Source organism: Gossypium arboreum, chromosome 9 (assembly GCF_025698485.1).
Source record: "Gossypium arboreum isolate Shixiya-1 chromosome 9, ASM2569848v2, whole genome shotgun sequence".
In the NCBI taxonomy this organism is placed as follows: domain Eukaryota; kingdom Viridiplantae; phylum Streptophyta; class Magnoliopsida; order Malvales; family Malvaceae; genus Gossypium; species Gossypium arboreum.
In genome coordinates, this window is record NC_069078.1 from 74,417,939 (window position 1) to 74,434,242 (window position 16,304).

Sequence of the window (16,304 nt, forward strand, 5' to 3'; positions counted from 1 at the left end):
TTTGATGTTGGAAAGTCTTGATATCCCAGCTTCTAAAAGGTTTGTAACTCTTTTCGTATCGCATCAATGCATCGAGTCAGATTTTTGTATCTGACTTTCAGTTTTTAAGTTGGGATCAATCAACTCAACAGCTCTCTTTTCTTCTTTTCTCTATTATTGGTTGGAAAAAAAGAAAAAGAAAAAATGAAGTCTAAAAAAAGCAAGCACTCCGCTTTCGTCATATATCGTTTTCCTTGCTCTAATTTTTTACCTGTCGCCAAATCGAAAAATATGAACACATTTCTCCAATCATAGCTTTGCACGTAATGTGCAGAAAAGTCACTCGTCAACAAAATGGAAAACAACAAATAAAAAGCTTGCATGATTCCACTCCACGTTTATCAGTCAAATAAGCAAAGTTGTTAATCAAAACCTACAAAACCCAACAGGCCAAACATTCCTACACCCACATTCATTTCTCTTCTGCTACTACTAAATATTCAACGAAATTTACGAAACAGATGGCTAAAACTTCGGTTTAAAACCGGAACACTTACTTAAAGCTTTCTTTTAGGTGCAAAATCTTAGAAAATGAAAGTTGAAAAGTCTCTCCTTCTGTCCATTACATAAATATTTATACAGTTGTTAAGACCTGCAAATAAAGTTTTGACGAATAAAAAAGACCAATCAAGTTTGTCTTTTTTTTTTTAAAAAAATAATGGAGCTAGCCATGCAAATTAATAAAAGAAAAGGTTAAACATTTAATAGTCATGGTAAATAATAATAAGGTATTGAAATACGTAGGGAGAAAGTGAGATGTGATGGGTATTTTTTGTTGATTCCACATGATTTGACAAACAAGGGTTGCATGTGAGAGGTGATGTGATGTAGACAAATGATCTGACTCTTCAAGCCAGTCCCAGTCTCAGCCTCTCAGGTCAGCAAAAGCCCTAACACAGCACCAGAGCAGGCAAAGGCAGGGGCAGACGAGAGTAGAGAGAGAGAGAGACCCTTTTACCAAGAAAATGGCTAAAACCCGTACGACCGCGGAAGAACACGGTCCACATGGCCCCCTACTACCCTTATCTGCTCAAAACGTGTATCAAATTTATCAGTTCTTGTCTAATCTTTTAGGTATTTTTACTGACCTTCGAACTGTTTTGCAAAGACAATGGCATGCTCCACGAGTGGCCACTGGGGACACTGATTCCCACGTGCCAACGATGAACATCTGACACACATAACTCGGTAAAACTATTTGTTTCTCCTTTTGTTTTTGTTTTTTTAAATGTAGTGTTTGGGTTTAATGTAGAGCCTTGGATGACTGCTTGATGTTAAAAAACAATCACATCTCTTTCAATCCTCTCTCATTCTTTTTGCCCTTTGGATGTTCAATTCTCAAACTCCGCAGCATTTATATCTCAATTCCCTTTCTCTTCCCAATAAAAAAAGAAAAAAATGGAAGTCACTGATAATCTCTCTTTACCTTGGCCTGAAAAGAAGAGAAAAAAAAGACTCAACTTCTGGGCTTTAAATATGTTATATTGGAATATATGTATCAAATATTAATATTTTTGACGTGAAACTAGGAGTAAACTGTTGAGCCAGTGTCAGACTGTGCGAAGAATGGGCGTGGTGGGTGTAAGGGATTCGGAGGGGTATTCACCATCATAACAAGGGGATCATATTCTTTTTATTTTTTCTTTCAGTTATGGCTGTCTTTTTTCATTTTAGTGTAGAAATCAATTTTATTCAGTATTTAAATATTTTCTTTTAATAATGATGATTTTAGGATTTAAACTAAATTCAAATTTCTAAGAAAAAATTCACCCACTTAAAATTATCTTGAAATAATTCATTTATACTTATTGATATAATTTAAAGAAATGTGAAGTAAGATAAAATTATCTTTTACTATTTGTTAATCGGATCTTAACTTAGATCAAGCTTTTTTAAATTTGCTCTGGCTTAGGTTTTTTCAAACTCAAATTTTTTCAAATTTAGGCTTGGATAGAGCTAGGGAGGGCTCTAATAGATTCAAATGATTTTATAGTTTCTAAGTTATAAATATTTTATTTTCATACGATGACAATGCAATTTATATTTGCCTTATAAAAAACATAAATTATATGTATATATTTAATAGAGTTTTTTTTACATAAAATAGTTAAAGTGCTTATTGCATGTAAAATTTATTATTATATGATATGTATATGAATCGGCGAAAATATATTTTATTGTTTATTACTATAGTAATTGAAAATTAAAAACTTTTATTTTTATTATTAAATTTATAAACCTAATACTCATATTCTAAAATATTTATTCCAAAATCCATATATATTATACTAAGCCCAAATCCAAATAATATACACATTAACCCAAAATAAACTAACTATATCCAAAACCTCAAGTCCAAAATAAATACAAATTAAACCCAATATCCAAATATAATTTTGCAAAAATTAAAACCCAATTCAAAATTTAATTTAACAAAAATAATTTTTTAAAGATATTAAAATTTTAATAATAATTTATGTATTACTAATTATAAACATGTATTATAATATACTAAATTACACATAACTATTAATACTTGTAATGTGTATTTATATATTATGCAATACTATATTATATATGTATTATTGATAATTAATAAAATGTAATCATTATATCAACTATTGAACATATATTAATAGAAGCTAGAAGAACTTTAATGTTTTCTAGATTATGCCACATCCATTATAAAAATTTTATTTATAAAAAGTTATTTAAAATAAAAATGTGACTTTAGTTAGAAATGGTTAAATTGAGGCTTTGGAAACTATGATGTCCTAAGTTAAGTATCATCATGTGTTTTAAAATTATTTATTCTAGATTTAAATTATGTTTTAGTAAATTCTATATAAAATATAAAAGAAAAAAAATCCTCATAATAATATATGTTATTTTGTAGAAGAAATAGATTTTTACTCATTTTCTAACTGAATTAATTTTCTAGATTGATCTATTAATTTATTGAGTAATTCAATGAAAATATCTCTAAATTATGTGACATCCACAATGTGGATAGAAAAACGAAAAAGAATATTTATTTTAAAATTAAAATTGTCAACACACCTTGGAGTAATTGTTAAAGCTTCTTTGTTGGCAGTTTCGCGTCTTATGTCCAAACTTTTATATTTTGTTTTTAAATAGCTTCTTTTAAAGATTTTAAATAAATTATTAAAAGGAATAAATATATACTAAAAATCCTATCACGCATATATGAGTTTAAAACTGCGAATTTAAAATACGGATGTGTGTTTAAAGAAAACATACAATAAATAATGAAAGGTACGACTGAAGCTAATTATATAATAATAATAACACATTAAATATGTATGATATTAAAATAAAAATTAGATTAAATTGTAATAACAATATTAAAAGCACTACAATTGTTTATCATGATGTTGTCATCAATACTAAAAGTAGCCCTCAAATAATAAAACTTATTTTAATTAGAGAAGAATATCTTTATAATTTCCCCAACCTAGTTGGTGTCTAGTTGAATAAGGAGCTTAATTGAATAAGGAGCTTAAGTAATAGTGTATTCATTTTTGACATTAACTTAATCAACAACATTGTTGTCTTAATCTCAAATAAATATTAAAAATTATTTTAGTTCAAATGATAAGTAAAATTTTTATATACATAATATCCCTAGTTCAAATCTCATTATGGATATCTTTTTATTGGTTTATAAAAATATAAAAGAAGAATAAATAGGATAGATGTAACAATATTTGTCATTTTTAAAGAATAGTCTTTAAAATGTTTATATTTAATTTGATATTCAATTAACTCCTACCACCACTTGCTGGCATGATATTGTGGAGAAAAAGTATAGTATCCTAGAATGGGCCATTATAGTCATAAACATCTATTCTAATTTTGGTGGATTGGGCTTTCTCATCTACTTGTATTAGATGATAATGCGTTTAACGCTTATGTCCTACATGGCCAACACCTAGAAGACCAATGGGATCATTAGGTAGTGGTGTGTTTAACGCTTAGAATGTATATGATGTTTGTATATGCACAAGGTTTAGAGGTATAAAGTAAGTATATGCTCTTAACACACAGGCGATGGAAACCACAATACATCTTGAGCATCAGACACAAATACAATTCTTCAAGAGCTCAGGTGAACATTCTGGTAAATGCTGATGATATCAATGACCTCTTGGCCGTAAATCTCCTCCCCTCTGTTTCAGCTGATCAGAAAATAACAATAACTTTCATTGTCTATAACTCTGCCAAATTTTCAAAACTTCATTAACTATAATAACGATGAAGAAAATGCTTAGCTTAAACCCTCAGGCATCCATCAACCAAATTGAACTTGCTTGTCGTACTACAATCTTGTCCTTTTTTCTGCTTCAAATCAAAGTATAAAAAATATCAGCAGTTCCCACGCAAAGCCATTAGAGTAATGACTCAGTCCACTTCCACAAATGAAGTGCAGTCAATATCCTGAAGGGTAATTTTACCCATGTATAAATCATTTATGTGATCAGGACAGAGTGGCAGGCATTTTTTATTCAAAGTTTCATTAATAGCACCCATACCCTTGACCCACTGAGCTTCATCCAGGGGGTTCAAATTCAGATGATTTTGCAGTAACCTAACCCTATACATGGTTGTATCGATTCTACCACAGAAATGAGCAATACAAGAATGTGATGACTCGTCAGAAGCCAATCTGATCAAAGCCAAAGATAGAGCTCCATCCACGGGTTTCGGGTCTGAAAGATTTTTATCACCCATCATCTTAACATCCCTCTCAGTTGGGAAGTAAATTTCTTCATATCCATTCATATCTGAGAACTTCAAATCTTTACTGTAATGTTTAATTGCTTCAAGTTTGGTTGATTCATGCTTGTGTGCCAGTGTTAAAATACAAGAGAACCTAAGGTGATAAGAAACAATAGTTTTCACCATTCTGAAGTTGTGACAGCAGCAGAAGAAATCCAGCCATCTTCTTCCAACACCAGCATACCACTTAACAATATCAGCATCTTCTAATGCAAATAGTACGCTGATTGGCCTGGGACGACCCATATTATTCGTAAAACCAACCATTCTAACAGCCTTCCTAACAAGTTCTATGGGTGCAGAAACCTTCATACACAACTTGGTCAGATCCTCTACTGTGCGCTCAGAATATTTCTGTTCTTCTTCTTCTCTTACCCTCTTTTCTTCTTCCTCCAATGCCATTCTAGCTTTGGTAGGTGCCAAATGCTTGTCTACTTGTTCTTGGAATTTGTCATAAGCGTCAACAAGATCTTGTGGCAATTGATCTCTAACATGTCTTAAAGATAAAAAATCACCTCTAGAGAGCAGCCGATGCCAGTTCCATCGTTCTTCCAAGGACCCCATGAACTCTACGACTACTTCATCAGCCCAAGTCCTAAAGATATCTCTGACTTCACTCTCAATTTGATATTCATATCTAAAACCATTGTTACTCTGCTTCAACTTCTTAAAAACATGACTTAATATTTTCAGACCTAACTTTTTCCTATTCCTCTCCCGAGCATTCCTCAATTCTAAAGCTTTAACTTCCTTCTGTCTATCATACTTCTTCCTCGCTCTAATTGCCTTCTCCGACATAGGGCGGTGCAAAACAGAAGGAGGAACAGCCTGCAGCTCCATCCCCAAAAACATAATCTTCTCTGATACAGCACTATGGATGGCTGTTTTAACTCTATCCACCTTCAACCCCAAATTTTGTTCCAAAAAATCCAAAACATGGTCCTTCAACTCCCTTACTAACATCTTTGACCCGGATGTAATTACCAATATCTCCTCCAAGTACCTAACAGCATAAAGTTTCACCGGCTTATAGAAAATAGTAGAATTATTCAAATCAGGCTCAGTTAACTCAAATTTAAAGGTCTTTTTATTCATTCGAAGCCTCATTTCTTGAATTTCTCTATCAAAACCATCAAAATAAACATTAATCAAAATCGAACACAAGGCACTTTCTTGAGGAAGCCCTCTCCCTAAGTAGCAACCACCAAATTCAACTCTAACCACATCACATTCAAACAACTTCTTTATCACATCAATCAACATAGCATCTTTAATTTTCTCTCCAATAAATAAACACAACTTATCAACATTAAACTCATCAAACTTGCTAGAACAAAAGGAAACATTAAACCACCAACTTGGGTTTGTTACATTGTTCTTTAAGTACCTAATGGCAGTGTGTCTGCCCATTCCAACACGTCCACCATAAGAAAATGTCACAAACTTTTCATCATAAACAATTTCCAGGACCATCCTAATGGCTTCAATCAAGACCTTTAGTTTCAAGTTTGGTAAAATCAAAGACTCACCTGAAGGACCGGGCGGGTCCATTTTGACACAGCAAGAGGAAACATCGAACTTGTTCTGAGAAATTTCATGACCCATTTGATAAATAGAGAAGTGGTTGGAAACAGAGGTGAGAAGCGCCGTCGTTGTTGTTGTTGATGAATGGGGGGAGTTGGAGAGGTTTTGGCAGGCGGTGAGAAGAACAGAGGGTAAAGCGACGACGTTCTGGAGGAGATTGGAGAAAGTTCCATTAGAGTATTGGCTGAGAACTAAGGATTTGAGGTGGGAATCTGTCAAAGTATGGGAGGACAATGGTCTGAAGGGGAATAAGCAAGGATGGTTAAGTCCTGTGATTGTTTTGAGGGTCTTGAGCATTGAAAATAAAAAAGATCGATAACAGATTGCACAAAACTTTCCCTTCCCTGCCTTTGGATAAAAGAAAAAGACCCACTAGTGCCAAAATTGCAAGGATCCAAATTATTTTCTCAATCACTCCTGTATTAGGGTACTCAACTCAAATGAAAAAAAATATATTCTAATTTAACCATACATATTTTATATTTTCATCATTTTGGTCACTCCATTCAAAGCTGATATCATAGTTAAAAATTAGTATAATAATAAATTTAGCTCTCAACTTTTACATATTATATCAATTTAGTCATAATTTTTAAAATTCTCTCTCAATTTTTCAAATATTCTTAATTTGATCCTAATTCTAAAAATCAAAGAAATATATAAAAATACATAAATATTTTCAAAATCCATAATAAATATAAATATTTTATTTTTATTTAATATTAATATTAATATTAATATAAAATTATTTTTTGAAAATATTTATATATTTCTTTGGTTTTTTAGAATTAAGATCAAATTGAAAACATTTAAAAATTTTAAAATTAATTTTAAAATTATGACTAAATCGAAATAATATGTAAAAATTGAGAGCTAAATTTATTATTACACTGATTTTTTAACTATCATATCAGCTTGCCATTTTGCGATTTTAAGGAAATGACCAAAATGACCGAATTATATAATGTGGGTGTACTTAAATTGCAAACTTTAATTTTAGGTGTCTAAAATGATAATTTTTTTAGTTGGGTGACTATCTATGTAGTTCATCCATCACTTTCGTCCCTTGACCATTTCTATTAAAAAAATCAGACATGGTGGTTTAAGCCAATGAAATGTGAACACGTAGAGGGTCAATGTGATAATTTCACTACAAGCATATGAACACGTGGGAGTTTTCTTTTAAGGTAAACTATCAAAATAATCAATTCTGTTTACTCATATTACATTTTATTCATTTATGTTTGAAATGTTACATTTTAATCACGTTAACGTGTTGTAACATTTTAGTTATTTATTGAACTAATGTCGCACGTTAAATCATCATTTCAAACAAAAAGTTTAGATTAAATTATACAATTGATCCACATATTTTTTTTCCTTTATTTTTCATTTTTTTCTCCCTTTGTTTTCCTTTCTTCTCTATCCTTTTTAACCTTTTTTTTTTTTTATGTTTTCCATTTGTTAAAACTGGACCCTAAACTTTTATTTTTTTAAACAATTTAATTTTTTCCTTTATTTGAAAAGTGTAGGACTAATTTTAACAAAGGGAAAACATAAAAAAAATACATTAAAACAATTTTCAAATTAAATTGAGATAATAAAATAAAACTCATAAACTCAATTAACTCAAAAATTTTTCACTTAATTCGACTCGATCGATACTCACCCCCTAAAACACCAATAGCGATTCAAGTTTTACTCTTCTAAGAAATAGCCATCTTCATATTTTAATAACTTGGAAATTTATGGCGCAACTCCTCACAAAAAAATCTGATCTGACCTATTCCCTTTTTCTTTGTAAACTTTATTTTTGAAAAAGAGAAGCAATAATATTCAAACCAAAACAGATTCTCAATCATACATTTCATATTTCGATGGAAAAATATTAAATATTTTAATTAGAACATTGAGGTCATATAGATAGAAAGAGGCCTGCTCATAGATACATACATACATACTATGAAAGAGGATTCAGTATATGTACAAAAAAAGAAGAAAACAAAAGACGAATACAACATAAAATTCAAAGACCATAACTGATGAAGGAATTAAGTAGAACCCGAAGTGAATAACATCGTGATGGCCAGACCACCTCCATGGATAAATCAACTGGAGTCAAACCACAACACCGCGGATTAATGACCACCCACACTACTATATATTGATAGCTACACTAGAATCTTGCAGGTATGTGTGAAATTCGAGAGAGTTACGTGGAAATGAAGCGTGAAGCAAGAAGATAAAGGAAGAATAGTTGTCAAGGATGATCTAACTAAATGGTCCAGAAAAGATGTGAATTCAACTGAGAAGCTACACAGCATTTAGAAGGAATGCCAAAAGTAGCCATGGACAAAGAGCAAAAACAAGCTGTACACAAATAGAAAGAAAGAAAGAACACATACTGCAGGCATATCATCAAAAAGTATTTCAGCTTATGGTTCTTGCTCAACCTTCCTGTCATTGTCAGCAATAATCTTTCCACATAAAGCATCATTCTGAACCTTGAGTACCTTATTTTCAATTTTTAGCTTTGCATTCTCCTCCAAAATCTGCGGTATGCGACTATTAAGATTGGCATACTTCCTTAACATCGCATTTTCTTCCTTCAGTTTCTCATTTTCGAGCTTCAATGGATCAGACTACAATCAAAACCACTGAATTAAAAAATCTACACCATCATATGTGAGCTCTAAAATGAGCAACCAAGGTTTTAGAATGACAACTTTTAGCAACAACGCTTATTAGCAAAACTCATAGGAAACCAGTAAAAAACTATTATGAAAGTCGGGGGTTAATAATACTAATATGATTTTGTTTAACACCTGCATGAGTGTAAAAAAGTAATTACAACAGATTAAAAAGTGTAGAAGTGGAAAATTGTTGAGGGCAAACACAATATTGACAAACTGAGTTTAAAAAATTATACTAATTCATCTGCAAGAACAAGTTTGGTGTAATTCTTTTACCTTATTTTTGATTAACTTGTAAGCAAGACACATATAATTGGAAATTATTATTTTGCTGGTCAACTACTCAGACTTTCTCAGTTTCTATGCATAAAGTAGTAGAAATGCCAAGTAACTAATGTGCTATTTGCAATTTATTCTTTTCTGTTGGATAACCTCGTGCAAATGTTTTAGTGCGATCTTGTTTTACTTACACCTTCAACTTCATATTTTTTCCATTTTCATGCTCTTGTATCGAACAAAGTCTAAAAACTTTACTACTTACACTATCTTGACAAATTTAGGACATAACAAAAAAGTTAGACTATGTGATTGATTGCTTCTAAAATACTATCAACTGAGCCAAGGTCAGATTTTGTTCAAGTAAGGTTGGGCCTCTAAGATACCATCACAAATTGATATAATCAAATTTAAAGTTAAACTAATGACCCCTGTTGCTTGAAATTCATTGATTTTGCCCATGCACTTAAACTAATGACCCCTGTTGCTTGGAATTCATTGATTTTGCCCATGCACCAATGTTGACACAAGTATGGGATCCATATGAGTGATATTCATTGCACACAGCAGCAGTAGCAGTAGAAACAGGCAGAGTTAAGGTTCAAAAACATGGATGCACAGCAATGAAATTCAGAACACAAAGGAATAAGAAAATGTTAAAAGTGGTTTCCCTCCAAATTAGTTAAATCTTAGATAGCCTGTAGTATTTACATTCAACTTGAATCTTTTCACCTACGCCTAATCAGTTTAGCTTGATGTTCTGTTCTTATTACATTTTGTCCTAACAAAAAAAAAAAGTTGCCGAAAAAGAAAGAAACAGAGGCATAAACAAAAGAAATTAAGAGACCAGGCTTTTTGGGCTTAAAAACCATAAAATCTTTTTAATTGTTAAACAAATGAAATGTATAAGATCCTATGTTTCTCGGACATAGTTGGTGAGTGTTGGATATAGACATATCTCCTACAGAGGCAAGTTCAAATCATTACTAGTTTTCTTCACAAATTTGGATGATAAAACTACCTCTCTATATTTGCCCGATATGTGTTGCACAAAGTACTTGATTAAAAATGAAAAGTTGTAGCAACCATACAAGCATTTTAAGCCAATTTCCTTTCTCACTATTATAACCAATTAGGAGTCTATCCATTATTTTCTTCAAGCAAAAAAGGAAAGAAAAACTACATGTATATGAAGAGAGAGACAAAAGAGACTTACTAGAAGCCCTGAAAGTGTTTCCAAAAGAATATTTTGCTTCTCATGGTCGTTCTTCAGCTGCAAAAGATCACTCCTCAACTGATTAATCTCTTTTGCTTGATCCGTCAAGGTTTGGTTCATGGAAGCATTAGCCGCTTTTAAGGATTGATTTTCTTTCTTTAGTGATTCGTTTTCTCCAGTAAGGCTCTCCAAATTTGATTTCATTAGCTCTTTGTGTAACTGTTTCCAGAGGAAAAAGACTTGTCACTCAAGACTCAGACTACCCATCAATTGGAACAAAATCTTTATGTACATTGGGAATTCTGCTCTTAAATCTTCCTTTATAATTTCCCACTAACATCTCTAAAGTCTAATGCTTCTTCATTGACCCACTTTGGAAAGAAAACAAGTGCTTGTTTAGCAATGCTTCAAGCTATCAAAAAGCACTTTTTGATGGTCAAATCATTGCTAAAAAGATTTTAGTAGCCAAAGCTTTTCGACAAAATACTTTTTGAACCAAACCAAGAAGATGCACTTTGATGCTTTTGCTGTTTGAAAATATGATTTTGAAAAAGAAAAATGCAAAAAAACCTCATTTGTCTCGTCTATCTTCTAACATCATGTTTTTAAAATTGACATTTTAACTTTTCATAGCAATAGTTAACAGCAATGCTAAAAGTTTAAAATTCCCAAACCATAATTTTTCAAAGCAACATTTTCCAAATGCACTTTTTTTTCAGACCAAACCTTTTACAACTGCAGCCGTAATGCTAAACTAAGCTACAATAAAGGTTGGAGTAAAATGGTAGATATATTACGCAAGATTTGATTTTGCAATGACAAAAGCCAAAACTCAAAGAAATCAACTAGAATATTTACGGGTTTGATTTAATTCACTTACTAATTACTTTTTTTTTTCTTATTTTAAAACAACACTTTCAAATTCGTGAACAAGTCGTTAGACCTGCTTATTTTCACATAAATTAGGACAAAACCAAAGTTAAGTTTTCTTAACAAGAAGAGTAGTTTCTGTTGTAAATTCAGACAATCAAAGTTAAACTCCTGATTCATATTCTATTTTCAGAAAGAAAAAAAACACAGAATGAAAATTGGATGAAATATTGCATCCTGTTCCAAAGGCATATTCCACCGTATCCAAATTCATTCAAGAGAAATGAGATGAGAGATGAGAGATGAGATAGTATTCTAACCTTAACTCTTCCTCGATATGCCTGATCAGTTATCCGTTTCCTCAGAGCTCGTTCAGCTTGAGATAAAGTAGAATGGCATTTTCTCAAAACAGGAGCATTGGAAATGTTTGGGGATTGAGAGGCTTGGACCGTGCTTCCATTAGCCTGGCTTTGGATAATCTCATTGCTGATTCCAGATGGATTTTCTGCCCAACCGGAGTACATTAAAGATCCTGGATCCCATTGCTGTAGCTGAAAGGGGAAAACAAGTTTCCATCAAATCAAATTGAAAAACAACTGCAACAAAAATTGATTAAAATTCTGCTATTAGTCTTGTACTTTCTGCAATCCATGTACTTTAATTTAGTCCTTTTAAGTTATTGTACTTTTTCAAATTTTAAAATCTCAATCCGATAAGAGTTAAATTCATTAACTTCCAAAATTCGATGCTGCAAACATATTATTATTTATTATTCACTAAAAATCCAATAAATAGATTAACAACTGTCATTTAAGGACTTAGAATGATCCAACATGATACAAGTCTAGTAATTGAATTTAACCAAATGGATTTAACTACTACTATTTAGGGCAAGATTAAAATTTAAAATTTTTAAAAATAATTGGTTCCCAAATTGAAAAGTACTAAAACTGATCAAATTAAAATATAAAATTAAATCAACAACTTTCAGAGGGACTGATAGCAGAATTTAACCAAAAACTTCACCCAGAGCCACAAATCGCTGGGATAACTTGATGGGTTATCTGGCAAGTTGAAGATATTAAGTTTACAGATCTATGCTAAAAAAAAAAGAAGAGAGAAATCAAACAGAAAAAATAAGAATTTAATCTGTTATTTACCAAGTCAATGGCACAAGCTAAAACTTAAAAAGAAAAAGATTAAGAAAAAAAAAATCTTACAACTTCTTCATCATCGTCAGTCGAGCTGAAGCGCTTCCCGGTGAGGGGATCATCCATCCATAAGTCCATGGATTGTATCGTTTTAGCAACAAAGAAATGGCAAATTGCTGCTACTCTATATATCCATTTATAATGAGATTTTTGACGACGCGCGACACATGGAGAGAGAAAAGATATACTAAAGCGCGCGACACAGAGAGGACACATTAGAAAAAAGAAAGGGTAAAATGAATTATACTTAGGCTCAGTTTGTTTAACCTAAAATCACTTCCGAAAAATGATTAATAGAAAATGATTAATGTAAAATATTTTTATTATTTAGTAAATTTTTAAACATATTTTATAAAAGTTCTTTTTCAATTAAATAAATATATATTTAAAATTTTTTATTTTATTGTTTAATTAAATTTATTTTTATCTATAATTTATAATTTATATTATTTTTGCATATATTAAAAATATGATGTTAAATTCAGATTTATTACAATTATTTTTAATTACATGACTACTAAATGAGTATTTTTTATTTAAAACGTGACATAAAAATTGATAAAAAATTTAACGATGTTAACAATTAGACTTGATTTTCAAATTTGAAAAGTAAAGGGACTAAATTCTTAAAAATATACAAAGGCTAAATTACAAATCATGAAGTATACATAGACTTATGATATATTTTAACCTTTATACTACAAATATTTATTATTAAAATATTTATAATTATAATAAATATTTATTATTAAAATATTAATATTGAATATTTTCAATAATATCTGAATAATATTATTTAAAATTATTATTTTTAAAATTTATTATTAAAATAAAATTGAAATATTAAATAATTTATTAAAATAATAAAATATATTTATTATATTAATAATTTATTATATGACTAAATATAAATAATTAAATATGTATGTTTAATAATATTGAAAAATATAATATTTTAAATATTTTAAAATTAAAATAAAAAAAATTATTATCAATATAATAATATTAAGCTTGATTTAAGTTAATTTTATATAAATATAAAATTATAGCTCTTTTCCGGAAAATGACTTACGCTTTTCAAAATAGTAAGTCATTTTACAGGAAAAAAAGCTTATTTTACTTTGACCTGTAAACTATTTTCTGTGAAACAAACACAGGAAAATGCAAAAAATATTTTCAGTAAAACCTTTTATGTGTAAACAAACGGACCCTTAATTTCTTTTTGTCACTGAGTTATCAAATGGTGATCTAATTGGTTTTTTTTTTTTAATTTTCAAAAATGGGTATAATATTAGTTCTTAATGTTTTGATATTGTATTAATTTTATCATGATTTGAAAAAGAAATAACCTTTAACATCCAAAAAAGTATATTTAAAATAAAAAATACATTAATATTTTAAATATATAATAAATATAAAAATAGCGTAAAGTACACTAACAGTCACTCAACTTTCAAAAAATAACAAATCAGTCCTACTAACCATTTTCGTTATAGACATAACAGAAAAGTGACCTGTCATTTAACCAGCCACGTTGGAGTCCTTGGCTGTCATTTAACTGGCCACGTTTGAAGGTTCGCTGTCATTCAAACAACATTATTTAAGAACCCTAGTTGGGCAGTAGGAGAAGAAAAAGAAGAAAAGAAGCCAATTTCCTAATATGAAAGGCAATTTGATTATACCAAGAAGGTGCAGAAAAGGAAAAAATAGTACTAACTACTAACCATTAAAGATTGAAGAACAAAGAGGAGCATTTACATCCATATCACCAGCAAGGTCGTCATTTTATACACCAAAAGAATATACTAAAAAATATGTAAGAGAAGCCAAGACGCAGAAAAAGAGAGGAAAAAAACAGAGGCAACTAATCGAAACTCGGGAAAGGAAAAAGAAGAACTTACAAAGATGAGAGAAATAAAAAGAAAAGCTAAAGAAGTGATGAGCCAATATGAAAGCACAAGAAGGAAGAGAAAGTAAAAAGGAAAGAGAGATGTTTAGGCCTTCTTCTCCTGTAATAACTAGGGTTTGTCCATACAAAAACAAGGGTCTCTACCTCTTCATCTCCACCTTTTTTTCAACTGATTGAAACGACTCAACCCAAAAACAGAGAGGGAAAATCTATAAAAGCCCCAATTCCTAATAAAACCTAACCCTAGATCTAGAAATCGTTATGAAAAATCTATAAATTATGGTTGACTCACAGACGAAACATCGTTAAGGAAATCTATAAAATCATTAAAGAAATTTATAGATCGATTGGAAGCTCTTCTTCACTGGGTTAAGTGACAGGAAGTTGGAGGGGTGAATAAACGGTGAGGAAGGAAGAGTTTGGATCTCTGATGGTTTTTCTTGTTTCAGCATCTCCATTTCTTCTCTTCTTGTTCTTTTTCTTATTTTTATTTTTCTTCTCTGTAACAGCCCAACTTCAGTGAAATCGGAAATAGTGGTTTTGGGACCACAAATCCGAGTCCGAAAAATGAAATTTTTTAAATTTCATAAAATGATAGGTATTATGATAGGAATATTTCATGAAAATTTTTATCGAAAAATTTTATCAATTATGTGTCTAATTGCAAAAAAGACAAATTGAATAAAATGTCAAAGTTGAATTCTAGTAGTTATAAGGATTAAATAGCTATAGAATTAAAAGTGAGAAGTCTTTATATGACAATTAGACCATTGATGAAAAATATGTAGATATTTTTAATGAGTCATCCATGGAAAAATTGAAAAAGGTTAAGGATTAAATTGGAAATTGAATTAAATAAAGTATGATGAACGATTAAATAGAATTAAACCCACTTTATATCATCTTCTTCTTCATAAAATACATGGAAACCCTATGAGAGAGAAAAGAAATTTCTCAAGTTTGATTTGATAAGTTCTATGTCCCGTTTTTAGTAATTTTTATATTTTTGAGATCGAGAAAGCTTAATTTTTTTATTTTGGTGATTAAATTAAAAGAAAACCAAAGTTTAGAAAAGTACCCATGGATGAATATGCTGTAAATTGAAATTTTTTGATAGAAAATGAAAGATTATTGATAGATAAACCACTTTTACAAAGTGATTTTTAGTGAAAACATGTATAGGGACTAAATTGTAAAGTAGTGAAATTCTTGGAAAAATTCTAAAATTTATGAAATACATGTGCTGCAAAAGTTATATTGGAATTTTGAATAAGCTTGGAATAAGGAGTAAATTGCATGAATTTCAATTTCCAAGCCTAGGGATGAAATTGGAATTAATTAAAAGTTTAGGAGAAAAATGGTACTTTTGCCTAAAATGTGAAATGGGCTTGATTGAATGTAAAAATCATAAAATTGATGATTAAATTTACTTATATAGATCCGGAAGTGTCGAACAAAGAAAAAGATCGAGGGAAAGAAAAATTCTTGGACTAGTAAATACGATCAATTGTCAAGGTAAGTTCGTATAACTAAATTAAGCATGTAGATGTGTTGAATTGATTGTTGAATTATGTACATCATGATTTGTAATTGGTATGTACAAGTAATAAACCAATAATGATTTGTGATTTACATGTAAATAATAACATATTACAAGAATCCGTTTGAATATTGATTTCCAATTAGACAAGTGATTACCGTGTATA

The 16,304-nt window shown here is 30.3% G+C and overlaps 2 protein-coding genes across 3 annotated transcripts; both read right to left on the reverse strand.

Moving 5' to 3' along the window:
• Window positions 1-3,789: 3,789 nt before the first annotated feature.
• On the reverse strand, window positions 3,790-6,826 carry LOC108454434 (nuclear intron maturase 3, mitochondrial). The gene has a single exon (XM_017752893.2). It carries the CDS (start codon window positions 6,718-6,720, stop codon window positions 4,462-4,464), a length of 2,259 nt encoding a protein of 752 aa, XP_017608382.1. The 5' UTR covers window positions 6,721-6,826; the 3' UTR covers window positions 3,790-4,461.
• Window positions 6,827-8,288: 1,462 nt separating this feature from the next.
• Window positions 8,289-12,957, reverse strand: LOC108457405 (uncharacterized). 2 transcript variants are annotated; one of them, XM_053019143.1, is made up of 5 exons: window positions 12,699-12,957; window positions 11,799-12,029; window positions 10,609-10,827; window positions 8,937-9,065; window positions 8,289-8,535 (listed from the first exon to the last, which is right to left on the reverse strand). In XM_053019143.1, exons 1-5 carry the CDS (start codon window positions 12,903-12,905, stop codon window positions 8,398-8,400), a joined length of 924 nt encoding a protein of 307 aa, XP_052875103.1. In that variant the 5' UTR covers window positions 12,906-12,957; the 3' UTR covers window positions 8,289-8,397. The 2 variants fall into 2 exon arrangements, with proteins under 2 accessions (XP_052875103.1, XP_017611935.1); XM_017756446.2 differs by having other exon boundaries at window positions 8,319-8,535; window positions 8,829-9,065; window positions 12,699-12,956.
• Window positions 12,958-16,304: the final 3,347 nt, after the last annotated feature.

Coding starts and splice junctions, on each gene's coding strand:
- LOC108454434 (XM_017752893.2), bottom strand. CDS start 6,720: ATGCTCAAGACCCTCAAAACAATCACAGGACTTAACCATCCTTGCTTA.
- LOC108457405 (XM_053019143.1), bottom strand. CDS start 12,905: ATGTGTCCTCTCTGTGTCGCGCGCTTTAGTATATCTTTTCTCTCTCCA. Junction 10,828..11,798: donor CATATCGAGGAAGAGTTAAG/GTTAGAATACTA, acceptor CTCTGGAAACAG/TTACACAAAGAGCTAATGAA. Junction 8,536..8,936: donor AGCTAAAAATTGAAAATAAG/GTACTCAAGGTT, acceptor GTTTGACTCCAG/TTGATTTATCCATGGAGGTG.